The following is a 20,523-nucleotide window of genomic DNA, read 5'->3' as shown; positions in this document are numbered from 1 at the left end:
TACATTCTTAAAAGAATTTTGGTGTCTGCATCCCCCAGTCTCATTGTCCATTGTCCACGTGTTGGTGATGGCATTTTAATTAACTGGCAATGCTGAAGCCTTTCAAGCTGCAGACTGCAGATAACAGCAAGCTGACACTGTTATATTGGTGCAACCAGTATTAAAACATAGCCATTTTAGATGTAAACTGCAAAAGAAAAATAAAATAATGTAGCATTGTTCTAGTATTGCCTTTCAAATAAAACTGAAGGGGATATGGGGTCGAGTACGAAAAATCTGACTTCTATGAGTAAGAAAAATCCTACTTAGAAGAAAATACCAGCACGAGACTGCACTGGTTTTTGCTCCATAAGGACAATTGACGAAAAACTTGAGTGATTATGAAATCTAAATTATTGGCCAGAAGATAGTTGTAGCCATAAATTGCATTGCCTGTAAAAGAAACTGAATTTTCTGTGCTAAAACTCACCCTAAACTCATGTCAATGGAAAGCCATGTACTGTTGAGCAAGAAACGCGAGCTAGACTGACCAGACATCCTCCATTCACGACTGTTGTTTCAGCTTAGGTTACTTGGGGAACCATCAAGCTGATAGTATTACAGGAAGCCGTCCTCCTTGCACTACAAGCATTGAAGGTAAGACTCCATATCTGCTTGCTGCAATGCTAGAGGCGTTCCCAGAATTGAAGATTCTGAAGCATCTCAGATGGTCCTCCTTCTGGCAAGGGTAAGAGGTTGTCACACTCTGAAATCTCAATTTCAAGAGATTTGAGGTTTTGCAGCCCCTCGGGCAGGGATCTAAGATTTGGAAGTTGGTGAATTTGAAAAGATCTTAGAGTGGAAGGCAACAACCATTCCTCTGGAAATGACACCAAAGCTGAACATCCACCAAAAGAGAAGTCGGAGAGAGAAGTCAATCTGTGCAGACCCCACTCATATGAGGGCATAAGCTTTTCACAATCAAAGATTGCAAGTGATATTAGATCACTGGGTAACCCGCCTTCAGGAAATGATGCCAGACTTGGGCAACCATCAAGCGATAGTTCTTGAAGATGTACAAGGCTGTGCATCTGATTTGGTAGGGATTTGAGATCCCTACAATTGGAAATTCTAAGAGATAGCAGCTTAGGAGGGGGCAAGCCAGGCTCCAGAAAAGATACAAGAAGCAGGCAGTTAGCTATGTCCAAGTGTTTGAGATGCACAAACTTGTTTAGGCCATCAGGTAAGAACTGAAGGTTCGTACAGTTATCAATCACAAGCTTCTTGAGCCTCATGAAGCTGAGCAAAGTGACCATGCCATATTTAATAGGACAACCAGCAATCTTCAAAAATTCAAGAGAAGTGTTATTGTGCATCATCTCTGGAAGGAACTCCAAATTTATACAGTTTTGAATGTCAACTGACTTGATTGTGCTGGGTAGATGGCCGCTTGGAAGGGAAAGGAGAGAAGAACAACCGTCAATGACCAAGTGTTCAAGTGGAGGGCACGTGTTAACTTTGATGGTGGTGATATTTGTGGTGTTGTGCATCATCCATGGTGGGAAGGAGACCAAGGCTTCACATTCCTTAATCTCAAGGCCAGTAAGCATGCAAGGGAAGCCGGAGAGCGGAAAGGACAAAAGACTGGGACACTTCCAGACCCTCAACTCCTTAAGAGATGGGAACATATGCAAGCTTTGAGGCAAATCCTTCAAGTGCGGGCATCCAGAAATTTCCAAACGCCGGAGGAAAGGAAGGTTTTGCAATCCAATTTGATTGGACAAAGTTGTTAGCTCACTAAAATTGGCTATCTGCAACTCTTTGAGTGCTGTTAATTGCTGAAAGAACCCTTCAGGCAGACATGTGAGCTTTGGAACTTGAGACATCCGCAAGTATGTAAGCGAAGTGAATGAAACCACATTTTGTAGGACCCCTTCATCACATTTCTTTAATTCCAAGTCATCGATCATAGGAAGTCCTGGGAGTGAAGCCAATTTTTGGCATTCATCTATATCAAGCATTACCAGGGACGGAAAGAGATTGGGTAGTTCCCAAAGGTTAGGGCAGGTTCTTAATGAAAGTTCATGCAGGCAAGGGAATTCTCCGCCTTCTTGTCGTGCAGTATTATTTAGCATTGGAAGTTTCGGAAGAGCTGCCAATTCTTTACACCGGACAATACACATTTTTTTCAAGGCAGGAAACTTAAATGAGATATTTCTTAGTTTAGGACAACCATAAATTTCAATCTTGTACAACTGCTGGAAGCATTCCCTGTCCTCAATCTCAGGGGATGACCAATCCTCCCATGCAAACATGTTCTCGAACTTCAAAGACTGCAAAGATGGAAAATTACCATCCCCGCAGAACTCAGGGCCCACACTGCTTATTCCTTCCATTCCTTCAATTGTCAGGTCTTTAAGCGAGGGCAGCTGCCCGAGTGGCGGCAAACACTTGCAGTTTTTACAATTACTAAGTTTCAAGATTATTACCTTAGAGAATGAAGGAGAACCAACCCAACTTGGAAACCTAACACCTCCATAGTCTTTAATCATCAATTGTTTTAAGCTTTTGTGGGGTTGTAGCATCTCTAGCACATCTGTTTCGATTCTTTGATTCCTTATATCAACTAAATCATTGCACTGTTTGACCTCATCAATTGTTTGCTCATAGGCCTCCATGGCTTCCCTGAAACTTGGAATGGTCTCTTTCAAGTTTTTGCGACGATGTGGAATCTCAAAAAATTCTTCCTCAGTTGTTTCATTTAATGGATCATCAGAAATGTTGCTCCATTGCAACACTAACTCATCAAGCTTCGGCTTCTCCCGTAAATTAGCCTCTATAGCATCTCGAAAGCTAACGACATTCTGCAATCCAGAAATTATAAGTGTGCCATGAAGATGCAGCATGTTTTTCAAGTCCCTAATTCCTGAGCCATTTTTGCCAACCATGAAGTTGGAAAGTGTTTGGAGATTTGTCAATCTACACATTTGCAAGGGCATCTCTTTTAGTTTAGTTTCGCTGATGCAAAGATGTCGTAGGTTTGTTAGGTTTCCCATGTTCATAGGCAATCTAACAAGAGCACGGCACTGCAATAGAAGTAATGTTTCTAGATTGCAAAGAGTACTCACTGAGGCAGGTAACATATTGATCGCAGTATGAGAGAGGTTCAAATACCTCAGATGTTTTAAGTTTCCAATTGAATCTGGCAATTTAGTGATGCGATAGCCATTGAAAGATAGCACTCTCAAAAATTTTAACCTCGGTAACAGATCGCATGGGACCTGATTGGGCAAATAGCTAACTCCAATTTCACCAACTGGATCCAAAGGTAGGAAGGTGCGTAAGCACTCTAGTCTTTGAAAAGCCTCAAATTTTGTCGACATATCACGTTTACCACGAATATATGAGGAATGGTGAGCATTTTCAAAATTTTTGTGTGGGATACAAACCTCCAACTTATCCTCCAATCTAAAACACAAATCTCCGGATACATACTGAGCTAAATCTTTCATGAGCTCATGCATGACAAAATGTGATTTATGGTTACTGGATGGTAGAAAAAACGACATTGAGACTAGGTCATTGAAGTAGTCACCTCCTACATCTTCCAATCTCTTATTTCCTTTTGGCTGCAGCAGGAAACCTTCGGACAACCACAGCAGAACTAGCGAGTCCTTCACAAATTCATAGTGTTTCGGAAATATTGAACAGTAAGCAAAGCATTGTTTCAAGTGCACAGGGAGATGATCGTAGCTCAATCTAAGAGTGTGAAGGATGTCCCTCTCATCATCAGGTAAATCCCATATCTTTCTACTCAAAATATCTTTCCATTCGTCTTCCTCAGCTCTGGAACTCAAAAGGACTCCCAATCTCTTCACTGCCAAGGGCAAGCCATCGCACTGTTTCACAATCTCCCTCCCAATTGCTTCCAAATTATGATGGGCATCAATATTTTTATTCTCAAATGCTTCCATCTTGAACAATGACCAACAATCTTCAGATGGTAAACATGTCAAGTGATGAGCCGGAACCGTGCCCATGCTTGCCGCAACATATTGATTGCGAGTTGTCACTATAATCTTACTACCCCATGCACCAGCTCTCAAAGGACACCACAGCAAATCCCAATCATTATTTCTTTTGTCCCAAACGTCATCCAAAACAAGCAGGAACTTCTTCCCAGCCAGTGCAGCTTTCAGGGAAACTTGAAGCAGATTCAAGTCATGGAGATCAAAACGTTTACGCGTGACCGACTGAAAAATAGTGTTTGTTACTCTCACCACATCAAACGGCTGAGAAACACAAACCCACACCCTCAACTGAAAATGTCTCACCACTCTCTTTTCATTGTACACCAGTTGAGCAAGTGTTGTCTTGCCAATCCCTCCCATGCCGACAATGGGAACGACCCCAATTTTACTAGCACCACGATTTTCTTCCCCACCCAGAAGAACTTCAATAATCCTCTCTTTGTCGCAATGCCTCCCGTAAACACAAGCTTCATCCACCAAAGAAGTGGTGGGTGATCTCTGTTTCCTCCCCACAGCATTGATGACAGAATGATCTTTAAGATCTAAAACATCCTTTTGCTGTGAAATGTATTCCAACTTCTCAATTATCTTTTTGATCTTGGACTCGACGGCTTTGTTGTTAAAGGGATTGAGAGAACTAGAGATGCGGTTCCAATTGGCGCGTACCTGATTGGGGGTAGTGGGAGAGGGACATCCGGAATCCAAATTGCAGAGCAGAGCTTGGGTGGCGAGCTCGTCCAGTAGATCCTCTGCATCGTATACGGCGGACTTGGTCAAGTGGAGCCACTTCTCCACGGCTGGGCTGTCGAATTGCTTCTCCTCAGCGTCGTTGAGCACGGCGGTAATGGCGAGCAGAGTAATCTTCAACCCTTCCAGCAAATCGTCGAAATTGCGCACCCGGAGAAGCCCAATAAATTGGCGAGAAGCCAATCTGTCGAACAACACTTGAAGAAAAGCAGAAAGAAATGCTTCCCCCACTGCCATGCTTTGCTCGGCTACTCACTGATTTTCCACTTCAAACTTCAAACCAATCTGCTGTCTGTAAACCAGAAGAAATGAAGTCACTGGCTCTCGAAAAATCAAAAGAATCCCAGAGAAGCAGACGAAGAAGAAAGAGATGGAAGAGGAAGCGAAGAAAAGAATAAAAATTATCAGTCAACGCTCATCATTACATGAAAGTCCTGATAGGCGGTGCCGCCCTCTTTTTCAAAAAAAAAAAGAAAAAGAAAGAGTAAATTACATGAAAGTCCTCGTATGTATGATTATTATTCCTTAGTTTCTTCAAACTTAAAAATTTAGCAATAATGTTTTACCAAAAATGTATACTTCAATGAATTGTATGAAATTTTACGGATCGTTTTGTATCACTATAAAAAATTATAGAAATAAAAACGAAAAATATGATACATAAATTAAAAATCAAAAATCGAAAATCTATTTGATCAATATTTTTAAAATTAAAAAAAAATTTAAAACTTAAATAAAAACATTCATTTTCACCTTTAAATCAAATAATGTTATAAAAATATTATTAAAATAATAGAATTAAAGAATAATACGCACTAAAAAATAAAATAATAAAAATAAAAGTTAGTATAAATATTTTGTTTCATTTTAAACTTTCAAATTTTACTTTACAATAAAAATTGTATTGAGCATGACAGTTGAAAATCATAGAATTTGATCTTAATTTTTTCACGAATAATTAAAAATTTTAAATAAAAATAAAAAATTTATAATATAAACAAACATGTTTTTATAATATATTTTTCGCTATGTAAAAATAGAAACAAAAAACAAAAAAGCAGTAACAATACCAAGTAAATCATTGTTTAACATATTATATAGTTATTTATTTCATCAATTTAGTTGATGAGGAATCGATGTGAACATTGAAAAAAAAAAATTGCGTCTAATTTGAAAGTAATGTGATAGTGTTTGATTCATTTCATAGTAGTTAATGTTTTGGTCAAAATTGCATTAGATATAATACATGAGAAAAAAATTATTTTTTTAAGGTAAAATATGTAACCCCTCCTATATGAAAAAAACGAACCTCTTTGAGATTTTAAAAATTTTCAGAAAATTTCATCAAAACCACAAAAAGATTTATATCTTTTTATTAAACCTTAAAAGAGACTAAAGGGAAGTTCATGTCTTTTTACCTTTCGTTCTTTTTTCTTTCACCTTTTATTTCTTTGTTTTGTTTTTCTTATTTTGTTGAATGTGTTGTTTTGATTTCTATTGAATTTTTTTTTTTTTCATGTTTCATAGCTATATTATTGGCTGTAAACGAAGCCTAGAATTGGTTTTATTTGTTAACTTAATTTCTTATTGGTTGATAGTAATTGGATAATATAGGACTGCCTACACTGGATAACTGCCCTAAGTTAAACCCTAGGTATATATACATTGATACATGGTTGTCGCAATTTAGAATAGATAGAATAGAAAGGGTGTCGTGCTTGTGTCTTCTTTTTGGACTTCTTGTTCTTTGTTTTTTTTTCTTTGATATTGATTAAATAATATTTTATTGAGTTTTGTTTTTCTACAATTGGTATTAGAGCATGTGATCCGAGATGACGGAGATTCAATCAACAATAGTTCGATGGTAAATCGAAATTTGAATATTAGTGGATTCAGATGCAAGTGTTCTTTGAGTTCTAGAAAAACTTGACTCACTTGAAAAATATGCAATTCGGAAGCTATCACAAGTATAAGAGTTTAGTCATGTAATACTTAGTCTAAAGACCAGATCATCTTCTCAGGGAATGCAGTCTAGTCCCAAATTTTGTGTAATTCTAAAAGAAAATAAGAAACAAAGGTTTATTGAACAAAGTTCAGATTTGAGTTTTCTAGTTTGTTGAGATTTCTTTAACGAATTAAAATAACGTGCAATTTAAATTATGAACCCTAACCACGCACTAAATTAATAACGAAAAATGGGAAAGGGCACAATAAAATAGTCTATGACAAAATTAAATACTAACTGCAATCCTACGTTTGAAATTTCAGACAAAAGCTTAAAGATCAAAACTTTACTACGTAATTCGCGAACGCAAACTCAATCAAACACAAATTCAAATAAAAACTAAATTTTAATGCAATCAAGAACTTGAATCAAAATTAAGACTTTAACAACTAAATACGATAACAAAAATTCGGACTTTAAGTAAACGAGCTTAATTCTAAGTAGAACCCAACAAAATTAAATTTTAAAGAAAACAACTAATTTAAGTCCTAAAGAAGATTTATTTTTCTTTTTGTAGTTTATTCTTTTTTTTTTTTTCATTCAAGAAACCAAACCGAACTTTTATCAATAAAAAAAAATATAAATCAAGTAAAAATTAAATCTAATGCTAATATTAATTAAAAAAAAATGAAAATCAATTAACTTTAATAATAATAACCCATCAAAGATTCAAAAGGCTAAAACTTTAACTAAAATTCTACTAAAAATTAACACTAATCATTCAAGTATTTAAAAGCAAGAAAAACAAGCTAAAGAGGAAGAAAAAGAAAGAGAATGAGAGGGAGAGTAGCAAGCCATGTTGGAGTTGAAGCACCAGCAGGGGTTGGTCGTGGTCTTAAGTAGGGACCTCTCGGGTTTGGGCAGCAGGAGGATCAACAGCAGCTACAACCGCAAGGAAACTTCTTGGAAATGAGCGATAGCAACACAGCAGGTGGGTTTCTCCAGCATAGTAGCAGGGAGTTCGGGTAAACAGCAAGAGAGTTTTCTAGTTGTTCACGGGCAGCAACAAAAAAGCAGGGAAGAGGGTCTCGGATTGCGGCAAGGAGAAAAGGAAAGCAAGGAGAAGAGCAAGGCAGCAACAAGGGAGAGGAAAGGAACAAAAGAGAGTTGCGGTGGCGGGTTAGTTAAAATTATTCTCTCCAGTATCAGCAGTAGCAGCTATCACACAGTAGTCTTCCAGCTCTTCATCAAAATGCTGCAATAGATCTCCTACAATGCACAATAGCAATGTTTTACTTACCGCTACCTGATGGACCTGAAAAACATTGTATGTACATTCGGAGTGAGACACCTCTCAATTTGGAAGAGAACAGTTTATATCAGTGTATGGCATACCAGTGTCATTTTACATACTTTATAACACTATACATACGATACAGTTTGAAACAATTCATACAGTTTCATACAATTATATACAATTCCAGTATTTTCAGAAAATCATTCCAGTTCATACGATACCCAACATACATACATACATACATACATACATACGGTCAGTGTCGTCACACTAGTTCGCAACTACACCAGGTCACCTCGTCTCACAGCGATTACATTGTTACACACGCAACTACGCTACGACAAACAAGGCCCAATAGTGAATCCATTGCTTCATACGCAACTACACAAGGTCACCTAGTCTCACAGCGATTACATTTCTACACATGCAACTACGAAGATCTACGACTCAGGCCCAATAGTGAATCCATTGCTACATACGCAAATACACAAGGTCACCTAGTCTCACCCCGATTACATTGTCACGTTCCAAAATACGCTGCAACGACCTAGGCCCACTGTGAATCCATTACCACATACGGTGTAGATCACACCCACCAGTGACCAGCTAGAACATACTAGTGATATTTCACACCCCGGATATAGAGCCGGCCACTCTCGCTCATGGTAGTTAACCGATACATGACTGTTTTACAAACTCCTGGAATCATTTTGGAACTCACGTTCCTATACATTTCAGCGTATGGTAATTAGCCGCCACATAGCTGTTTCACAAATATCTGGAACAATTTCAAACAACCATACATACCACACTTATTTGGTTTACAGAAAATCATATCATTTACAATTTCAAGTATACAGTTTATGCAAATATGGATTACGATCACCTCAATAATACAGTTTAAACAAGACAAACGGTTTTCCAAACAAAGTAGAGATGATACCCGAAATCCCCAATTTTCTCAAAAACTGTAACCCAAAAATCCCGCATTTTTACCTGATAGATTTCCCCAAATAAGTAGTCAAAACATACATACGATCGTAGCCTACAAGCTTACCGATCCTGATTTTGAAAATGGACTGATATAAACAGAATCCCCTTACCTTAACCTGAATCCCAACTACGAACTCTACGGTCCTCAAAACTACGAACTGAGACTCCGAAATCTACAAACCACAGTACAAAACATACTTACAATCCGTACCACTATACATATACTAAATCAGAAATGAAAATCGATCCTTACCTCGATTTTGGACCAAAACCCAAAATCCTTCGAAACAAGATTCCGATCCCGTAGAAACGTAGAGAATCCTTCACTGATCCTCGCAATATCGTTGGATTTACGAATCCGGCAACGAATGGCAAAGAAAGCTAGAGAGAGTGTAAGGAGAGTTCTAGAGAGAGAGAGAGAGTTTTTCCAAAAACTTAGCCAAGAAGAAAACCAAAATATCCTTTATAAAGACCCTTGACCCGGAGGATTTTGTCGACGAGTTGGTGTTCTCGTCGACGAGGTCTTAAGGGATTTCATTGACGAGGCAGCAATTTCGTCGACGAACCCTGATATTTAAATTTTTCCTGAACCCCTCGGCTTTTCTCGTCGACGAGGCTCTGAATTTCATCGACGAGAAGAACAAAGGCTTCGTCAACGAAATCCGGCTTCGTCGACGAACCTACTTTTTTACCAAAATGTCCCTCTCTTTACATATATAACCCCATATATCACGGTTCGGGTTCTTACAGAGTTAGCAATAAGTAGTTACAGTTTGTTTAAACTCTATTATTCAAGTCGTTATTTTATTCTCTAATTGTTAATTCAATTGCTGAATTTTTTTGTATATATACAATTGTAAAATCACTCTTCAAATAAAATATACAATTTGAAATTCTTTCACAATTTCAACATGGTATCAGAGCAGTTCTGAATTTCTTTCGCATCTTATTTTCTTCTTGAAGCTTTTATGGCTTCCACCAATTCATCTTCTTCCTCCACTACTTCCTCAAATTCATCAACTATGGATGATTTCATCAATCCTTATTTTTTGCATCATGGAGATAGACCTGGTGTTACTCTCATTACAACACCTCTCACCGAAACAAACTACCATACATGAAGTCGTTCCATGATTACATCTTTTCATGCTAAAAATAAGCTTCCATTCATTGATGGCTCTCTTCCACGACCTGCCACTAATGATCCTCTTCATTTTGCATAGGGGCGTTGCAATTAAATGGTTGTTGCATAGATCACAAATTCATTATCTAAAGACATTGCATCCAGTGTCTTATTTTCTGATAATGCAAGAAATATATGACTGGATCTGCAATAACATTTTTCCAGGAGCAGTGCACCACGTGTTTATCAACTGAAGAAATCAATCTCAGATCTTCCTTAAGGGCAATTATCTATCACTCGATATTACACTCAACTGAAGACTCTCTAGGATGAGCTCCATACTTATTGTCCGACTCCTTGTTGCTCTTGTTCACCATCTTGTTCTTGTGGAGCACTTCAGAAAGTGTTTGAACATGGGTAATTTGTTTATACTATTCAATTTATTATGGAATTAAATGATTCTTTCTCAGCTATACGAGGTCATTTGTTAATGATGGATCCTCTTCCTACCATTAACAAGGCATTTTCTTTGCCACTTCAAGACGAAGGCCAGCGACAGCTTACTTCAATTTCAGCTCCGATCTTTGATTCTGTTGCTATGGTTACAACTGCTAAACCTTCATCAAATGTTGCAAAGTCTTTCAAGAAAGACAAGCTTGTTTGTTCTCATTGTGGAATTTTAGGCCATACTATTGCAAAATGCTATCGCCTTCATGGTTTTCCACCTGTATTTAAATTCACCAAATCAAAGAAAGAAAATTCTTCTGCAAATCAGGTCATCACAGATATTCCTTCCTTACCATTTACTTAAGAACAGTGTACTCAATTGTTGGCTCTTCTTCAGCCTTCACCTCCATCATCTTCAGCTTTGGTAGCTTCCACTGTTCCCAATGGTAGCTCATCTTTAACCTCAATGTATATGACAGGTATATTTTCATCAACTTCATCTTCCATTTTTGTTTCCAATTGTTCTTCTTCCTTGTCTTCTTCCACTTCTTGGATTATAGACAAGGGTGCAACTGATCATATGGTTAGTAGTGTTCATCTTTTAACTTCCATTACTTCTTCTGTAAAAGCTTTTGTTAATTTGCCAAACGGAACTTCTTTTTCTGTGACTCACATTGGTACTGTTTGTCTTTCATCTTCTTTAATCTTACACGATGTTCTTTGTATTCCCTCTTTCAAATTCAATCTTATTTTTGCTAGTAAACTATCATCTTCACTAGCATGTTGTCTGATTTTTGCTTCATCTTTTTGTTTCATCTAGGACTTGCGGCTGTGGAAGACAATTGGACTGGGCAGACTATCTAATGGCCTTTATCATCTACTTCCCTTTTTGAATGATAATTGTTCTTCTACACATACTGTCAATACCACCTCTTCTTCAAACAATGCACATCAGTCGTTTGATCTTTGGCATCAACAACTAGGCCATCTTTCTTCTGAATGATTGTATTTGTTACGTGATTATATTTCATTTCCTACTTCAAAAAAACATACCTGTAATGTTTGTCCACTTGCAAAACAACATAGACTTCCATTTCATCATAGTAAATCTATATCCACTTTTATTTTTCAATTAATTCATGCAGACATTTGGGGTCCATTTGCAACTCCTTCATTACAAGGTTTTCATTTTTTTTTTGTCCATTGTTAATGATTATTCCAGATGCACATGGATTTTTCTTATGAAATCAAAATCTGAGACTCGTATGTTACTTCATTCATTTTTTGCTTTAGTTCACAATCAATTTCAGTCAACTGTTAAGATAATTAGAACTGATAATGGTTCAAAATTTAATATGACTGATTTTTATCACTCAAATGACATTATCCATCAAAAATCATGTATTAATACTCCTCAACAAAATTCTGTCATGGAACGAAAACACCAACATTTGCTTAACGTTGCAAGATCAATTCGTTTTCAAGCTCTACATCTTCTAGCTTTCTAGTCTGACTGCATTTTAGCAGCTGCATATATCATCAATCGTACACCAACTCCTCTATTATCAAATAAAACTCCTTATGAACTCTTATTTGGTAAACCTCCTGATTATTCTCACATGAGGGTCATTGGTGCACTCTGTTTTTCTTCCACTCTCCCTTTCAATCGTCACAAATTTGATGCTCATTCTCGTCGTTGTATCTTTCTTGGCTATCCATTTGGCATCAAAGGTTACAAACTGTTTGATTTACAATCTCATCAAACATTTGTTTCTCGTGATGTTATTTTTCATGAAAATGAATTCCCTTTTGCTTCCTTACCTTCAGATTTTCTTATGACACCATCAATTTCTGATATTGTTCTGCCTACTCCTCAAACAAATTGTTCTCTTAATATTCCTCATTTTTTTATCAAACACTCCATCTTCATCAAACAGTCTGCCCTCATCTTCACCTCAATCATCTGATTTCCTTCTTATTCTAATTCTCTTCCTCTTCGACGAACAACACGTCCCAGCCTTCCACCTTCTTATCTTCGTGATTATCATTGTTCACTGGCCAATAATTTTACATCAGTCCCTTCTTCTCGTCACAGTTTAGACCTGCCATCCACAGGTAATCTGTATCCCCTATCTTATGTTTTATCATATTGCAATCTTTCTTCAGCCTATCATTCTTTTATATTGAATGTCTCTGTTCATACTGAACCACAATATTATCATCAAGCTGTTAAATATGTTGAATGGCACAATGCCATGGCCAAGGAAATACGTGCACTTGAGGAAAACCAGACCTGGTCACTTACTTCATTACCTCCTGGTTACAAACCCATTGGCTGCAAGTGGGTATATCGCATTAAGTACAATTCAAATGGTTCCATTGAACGATATAAGGCTCGATTAGTTGCCAAAGGTTGCACTCAACAAGAAGGCATCGATTATTTTGAAACTTTCTCTCCGGTAGCTAAAATGGTTTCTATACGATGTCTATTAGTTGTTGCTGCAACCAAAAATTGGTTTATTCATCAGCTTGATGTCAACAACGCCTTCTTACATGGTGATTTATCAGAGAAATTCTATATGAAACTTCCTCCAGATTATGGGACAAAGGGGACGACTGATTTGGTTTGCAAACTTCATAAGAGTCTTTATGGTTTGAAGCAGGCTTCAAGGCAATGGTTCTCTAAGCTTGCTGCCACATTACTCACCTATGGATTTTCTCAGTCCAAGTTTGATTCATGTATTTTTACTCAGACTTCTCCTTCAGATTTTACTGCCCTTCTAGTGTATGTCGATGATATTATAATTTCCAGCTTTAGCATTGCTTCTATCATTGCCATCAAACATTTTCTTCACTCAAATTTTCAGATCAAGGATCTTGGTTGCTTACGGTATTTCTTGGGGCTAGAAGTTGCTCGATCTTCCAAGGGAAATTTTCTTTGTCAATGCAAGTATACGTTGGATGTTTTGCAAGATACTGGTTTTCTTGGTTCTAAGCCTGTCGCTTTCCCCATGACTCAATATCTTAAACTTTCTCGATCTAAGGGTGATTTGATTTCAGATCCTTAACAATATCATCGTCTTATTGGAATATTGTTATATCTCACAATTACCAGACCGAACATTGCCTTCTCTATCCAAACTCTTGCTCAGTTTATGGATACCCCATGGTTACCTCATCTTCATGTTGCTCATCGTGTGCTTTCGTTATCTTAAATCTTCTCCTAGCTAAGGTCTCTTCTTTCCTGCTCATTCATCCCTCAAACTTACTGGTTTCACTGATTCAGACTGGGCTAGTTGTCTTGATTCTCGCCGATCAGTTACTGGGTTTTCCAAAACTCGCGACTAATTCAGAAAATCACAGAAGTCCATCAAAAGATTTCTACCTCCAAGCTTCTTGACCAAAACCCATCTTAACCTACCCACTCCTATCCCTATATTATCTCAACCTATACTCTGGTAATTATCAATCCTCAAAGTTTACAGAATCTAACAAACCTAGTGCAATGACCCGAACCCTTAAACTCGAGTCCGGCGCATTATACCTGATAAAATCCCTAATAATCCATAATCCATGATATACGCAGCAAAAAACATAAACATAATCTCCATATAATATAAAAATCATAATCAATAATACCAGAGTTTACTACCCCTATATAACATCCTTACTATCCATCCAATACCTGCATTACCATAAATACATACCTTTCCAAGACATTTTAGTATTTTCACAATCATTTCTTACTCAACAACCTTAAACATAAAGACATAAAACATAAATATTTACATTCCCCAAAATTAACATAGAAATATACCCTTTTCTTTTTATACAATCCTCAAAAGACTAAAAACCCTCGAGCTCTCAAAGCTCGATCTCGAAGATGTCCTGAAAAAGAAATAATCATATTCGGGTTAGACACATCTCAGTAAGGGAAGAAACAATATATTAAAACAATGTGTGGCTAACATGAGTATATATAACAACATAAAATTTAATATTTGAAAATCGTTAACATAATTTCTGAAATCATTCTCTGATCCTAACCAAATACATGCAAAAGATTTAACCCACGAGATTACCCAAGGATAGGAGTGATTACCCGTCCATACAAGTAGCACCCCTCTGCTCTAATACCTAGGCAACCCAAAGGTCACAGCTAAAGCATACCAGGGCACTCACCTTACTCAATAAGCTTTCAAGTTTAAATTGATCTCGTACTCATACAGTTCATACAAAAGTTTACCGGAGAAGGCTCTCAAGAATAGGGAAATCTACCTACCCATACAAGTAGTTTCCCTCTGCCCTAGCACGTTATGCAGCCTACTGCTACACCTGATACAACCAGGGCACTCGCCTTTCTCAGCAAACTCTCCGGCGAAGAGTTTGTCTCGCCCAAACATAACATGTTCTACTAGCATAAATACTACTAATACCATAATGCATTATTCTTTCTGCCATTGTTCAACCATTCACCTATGTTCATGTTCATAACTTTAACATTTCACTTTAAGTGACTCTTTCCCATTTTACATTGTTCACATTTCACATTTCATTTCCATTTCATTCATTTCCCTTTTCATTTCATTTCATTTCATACCTAGCATCTTTCAGCTGTTTTACCTAGCATCTTTCAGCTGTTTTACCCAACATTTTTCAGCTGTTACACATTTACCCAGCATCTTTTAGCTATTTTACCCAATATCTTTCAGTTGTTTTACCCAACATCTTTCACTCGTTTTACCCAGCATTTTTCAGCTGTTTACATAATTGTATTAACACACACAAGCAACATTGTCTACATCATATTTTATTCTCAATACTTTACTTAGTCTGCATCTCATACATTTAACATATATTTCCACACAGCATTCCTATTTACTCATGCCACACAATTTAGCAATAAAATTCATACACTACCTGTAAAATAAGCCAACCAACATTTATCATTTATATGCTAAAAATATATCTTTTATTTCTTACATAATTACCCTAAAAATATTTTTCCACTTTCATCAATTCATTTTCGCATATACATATCTAATAACAACCCTAAACTCGAAAAACATAATTTAAATGGTTTGCATTTTAAACTCATACCAAAAAATTTACACATATTTATGACACAATTTATTTTTCATTAAATTCATAAAAATTCTGATTTAATATATATTTTTTTCCTTACCTGGTTTCTTGAACTACGCCTACAGGGACCTCGAAAAATACCCGCAACGCTCACCCGGATCCTGAATCAAAAATCCTAATTCCATATAATTAATCTTGAATAAAATATTATTTTAATATTTCCTAAACTCATAAATTCTAAATAAATAAATATACCCTTAAATATAGCCAAATTACCAAATTTCTCAAATCTCACTCTCGCTGTGGAGTGGGACCTAGAAAACCCCAATTGAAACTTTACTTATGTCAAAATGACGACGATCACGACTAGGACCTCATAGTGGTGCCCGATCGTCGATTCAACAACAAATTTAACGAGAAATTGAGAAATTAGGGAAAAGTTGCCTTACCCCAAGAATGGTGCCTACACCGCTCCCACGACAAATTCACTCTAATAGAAATGTTGGTGGCAGAGTTAGGAATCCAACGGCACCTTCTGTTTCCCGATCGGTTGAATATTTGTCGAGAAATGAGGGGAGAGAGAGAGAGGCAGAGACGGAGAGGTGATGGAGAGCGCAGAGCTCCCTTTCTTTCTCTACGCAGAAGCTCAGCTTCCTTATCCCTTTCTTTCTTTCTTTTTTTCTTTTTACTTAACTTAACTTATATATATGTATAGTCACCATTTTACTTAACTTAATTAATTCAAGTTAATAATGTTTAACTAATTAATTACTAATAATTAATTTTAATTTATTTTAATTCTTTTTTTTCTATTTCATTTATTTGTTTATTTAATACATTAATTTAATAATGTTTAACTAATTAATTGATTAATAATTTTAATTAATTATATTTTTTTAAAAAAAATTTCAGGTTATTACACCTAGGCTCTGATACCACCTATAACGACTCCGACCCACCACGTGGGCCCGGGGTGCTACTTTAGTGACATCTGTGTACCCGATACATTATTCATCATATATAAAACACATGTAAGCAGCAGAAATAAAATAAAAAAAATCCTTAAATTACATTACCAGAGTTCTAACTATTTTTGTACACAAATATCTTCATTTTCACATAATTACATCTCATAAAACTATACAAAAATAACATCTCTGTCTATACACACCACCTACATAAATTTACACCACTAGCCCGACTCCTCTAGCTTGCTAGACCCGATCTCTAGGATTTCCTAAAAAGACAGATCGTAAAGAAGGGGTGAGACACAACTCAGTAAGGGAAAGACTAAGTTAATGTCAGTGTGTGGCCAGCATGCATTTAGTGCACAAAAAATGTAATGACCCGAATAATAATGGTATTTAAATACTAAAGAGGGAGGGAAATAGAAATGGAAACAGAAATAGAATGAGGTAGCAGACTTCATTGACGAACTCTTCGCGTTCGTCGACGACATTGCATTTTGGGAGTAATAACCGAGGAATTTAGATCAAGGACTCATCAACGAATACAAGGGATTCGTCGACGAGGATAACATAGGGTCTCTTCGATGAGGGTGAGCTTCGTTGACGAGAAGATACTAAGAGGGATTTTTGGGCAACTCTTAATTTCGTCAACGAAGGGGAGAGTTTGTCGATGAGGAGCCTTCTTGACCTGGTCAACAAGGTAATGTGGCTCGTCGACGAAGGTCAGTGTATAAATAGCTCAAACTTCATTTTTAAGCATAATTTTCAGTGCAAAACCCTCTCTCTCTCCTCCCTTCGGCTCTCCACCCTTCTCTCTTCGATTTTGGGTTGGATTTCTGCAGGTTCGACGATTTGAAGCCACCACGACGCTCTTGGAGAAGTTCTCTGCATATCTGTTGGATCGAATCGTCTGTGGAACTCCGTTGAAATTCATCCCTGAGTTGAGGTAAGGCTTTTTATTCGAAATTTGGTCTTTCCACAGTTGAAGGAAATGATGTACTCGAATAAATACTGAAACTTAGTTTTGGGAGTTATCATTTTCAGGGTATTGCTCAGGGTTTTCTACAGATGTAAGACCAGTATTATAGAGAGGCTTTTCCGTTGCCAGGTAAGGGGATAAATTAAAACAGTTACTTTTCCGTGAAATTACTATTATTTAATACTAGAATAATTTTCAGAAAGCAGGTGATTATATATGATTATAATTGAGAAAATGTAAGTTGGGGAAAATACCACAACAAGAAATGTGATTTCGTAACAGAATATATGGTTTCACTCAATTCGTGTGGCGTGAATATTATTTTATATATATATCTTATACCGTGTTAAGTTAGATTTACAAAATAAAGCATGTTTATAAATATTTTTAGGAATAACATGATAAACACAGTAAATTATGGTTTCAGAATATATGATATGTTCGGCGTAAGGCCGTAATTGATGAGCGGTGCAAGGCCGCAATTATTCATGTTATTAGGCGCAAGGCTGCATTTATTCATGTTTTCAGCGCGAGACCGTAATTATTATGTTAATATGGGATTCAGAAAATACTATTATTTGATTTACGATGAACAGTGTATGTTTATGTACTATATGTTATCAGAACCTGGATGTTAGTTTAGTTCAGTTTCAGGAGCACGGTACCATAACTTATAGATCATATATCTATGATCAGATTGGTGTGGCCACCCCACGAGGGGATGGGAGATGGATAGTCGATGTGGCTTTTAGTGTAGAGTTGTAGACGTCTACCTAGCAGTCCAGACCAGGGTGTGGCGGGCCCATCGTACTTACAGACATTTTTTACTCGGCAGTGGTCGGCCAACCATTGTCAGGTCCCGCCTTCGGGCTACACAACCCGTCATAGGGGGTAATACATGACATCGGCTAGCTATACATCCTGGGTAGTTTTTAGTATTATAGTATTATATCAGATAATACATGATTAGTACGATTATTTGGAAGTATGGAATTATATGTTTGTCTAATCATATTATGATTTATGTTTAATGGTATGTGAAATGCACGGTATATGTATTACAACATTAAATTATTCATGTTGCCACACAACTGATTTTAATTTATCTACCCTTACTGAGAGGTGTCTCACCCTAAGTTTAAACTATTTCAGGAAACCCGGAGAGACCGGCGGGACAGGGCCGCCGTTGAGTGAGTTAAGCTTCCCTACTTAAAGGGTAAGTTTTGATCTAGGATCAGGAGATTTTTGTTGTAAAATCCTAGGTTTATTTTGATATTTTGGAGATTGTATATAGATACAGTATCTTTGGGAATATAGTAGACTCTGGCATTATGTAATCTATGGTTGATGAATGTGATTTACATTTACTGCTGCCTAAGTTCCGCTATGTATGACAGATGTCCCCGCTACCCACGGGTTCGGATTGACTATTCTATTTATTATGTTTTATTATATGATTAGATTAGTAGGTCGTTACAGAAATAACCAATTCACTAAGTAGATAAACACATTTATGAAATCATTCTTATTTTCCACTCACACACACAATTAGCCAAGGATAGGGAAGAATACACACCCATACAAGTAGCTTCCCTCTGCTCTAATACCATTACTGCTACTAGGACACTCACCTTTCTCAGAAAGCCCTTGAAGTTATCTTATTAATTATCCGTATTCACATAAATTAACAGATATGCATATAAGATACTCCCTGTGACAAACACGTCATTTACTTCCCCCATGGCACAGGTTGTGCGGCCCGAAGGCTAGATTATTGTCCTGGGAGATCCACCCAAATAGTAGTCATCTGTACTCTCTGCTAACATACTCCGCAGGTATATGCAGCTCCAGCTGCTGGTCCGATTGCACTTACCCAAGGGGGTACATTCACCTCACGTAGGCAAATCGGATAAGGCCACCCTACACCTCTCAGCACAGGTGTAGGCGCACACGACCATATAAAAAATCCCTAGCAACGGTACCGTGCTCACAATATATTGGTCCTCAGGGTTCCTAAAGCATATCATGCAATTTAGATAATAGAAATCACCATTTAAAACATCAATTCACATATATTTCCTATTGTTCTAAAAACCTGGCCTTCAGCCACAAAATACAACCCGGCATATAGCCGTCAACTAAAACTTAGCACTTGGCCGTCAAATAATAATCTTGACCCTTGGCCAATCAAACAATACCTGGCCACTAGCCGTTATTTCAAACTCCTGCATTTCATAAACAACTCTAGTAGTTTTGCAAGCATTTCAGTATTTTACAAACAGTTCAGTATTTCAAAATTCCAAATCCAGATATACAATAATCCATATCAATTAACTCATCTGCCACATGATTTCCATATTTTAACATAATCATATAAACAAACAAGCTTTCCACTGTTCATTTTATTAAAAAATATCATACCATATATCCTAAGTTTGTAAAATCCATTTCGAACAATTGATTTTCAAAATAACCTTTAAATTATTAAATAAATAAAGAAATAAATAAATATATACATAACAATTAAATTGATTCAAATTCCATAAAATTACTGACTTAATTTAATCCTCTTACCTAATTCCTAAAAAGTTCGATAAAACCCCGACCTATGCCCCACAACGTTCAAAACCCCTGAAACCCTAAAATTCAAACTTTACCATATTATTCATCACAATCCCCGGAATAACTTTCCCTAAAATTCCCCTAGGTTCTAAATACCCTAAATAGCCTAGAAAAGCCTAAATTATTAAACTTACCTCGATTTAGGGTTGGTGCCCCGGAGCTCCAACTCAAAAACCCGTTCCGGTTAGATTATAGAGAATCTCCCCACAAATCTTTTGCCAGTTTCCGTTCATCAATTGGATTTAAGATTTAAGAAAAATTGAGGTAAAAGTGACTATTTACCTTACCCCAGGAGATATGTCTATGT

The 20,523-nt window shown here is 36.8% G+C and overlaps 1 protein-coding gene across 2 annotated transcripts; it reads right to left on the bottom strand.

Annotated features, from left to right (window-relative positions):
* Positions 1–3: 3 nt before the first annotated feature.
* LOC131154420 (putative disease resistance RPP13-like protein 1) lies at positions 4–5,152 on the bottom strand. 2 transcript variants are annotated; one of them, XM_058107182.1, is made up of 2 exons: positions 470–5,152; positions 4–187 (listed from the first exon to the last, which is right to left on the bottom strand). In XM_058107182.1, exon 1 carries the CDS (start codon positions 4,992–4,994, stop codon positions 666–668), a length of 4,329 nt encoding a protein of 1,442 aa, XP_057963165.1. In that variant the 5' UTR covers positions 4,995–5,152; the 3' UTR covers positions 4–187; positions 470–665. The 2 variants fall into 2 exon arrangements, with proteins under 2 accessions (XP_057963165.1, XP_057963164.1); XM_058107181.1 differs by having other exon boundaries at positions 4–114.
* Positions 5,153–20,523: the final 15,371 nt, after the last annotated feature.

Source organism: Malania oleifera, chromosome 4, assembly GCF_029873635.1.
Source record: "Malania oleifera isolate guangnan ecotype guangnan chromosome 4, ASM2987363v1, whole genome shotgun sequence".
Taxonomy (NCBI): domain Eukaryota; kingdom Viridiplantae; phylum Streptophyta; class Magnoliopsida; order Santalales; family Ximeniaceae; genus Malania; species Malania oleifera.
The sequence above is the reverse complement of the archived record's forward strand: the minus strand, read 5'-3'. Positions and strand labels throughout refer to the sequence as shown.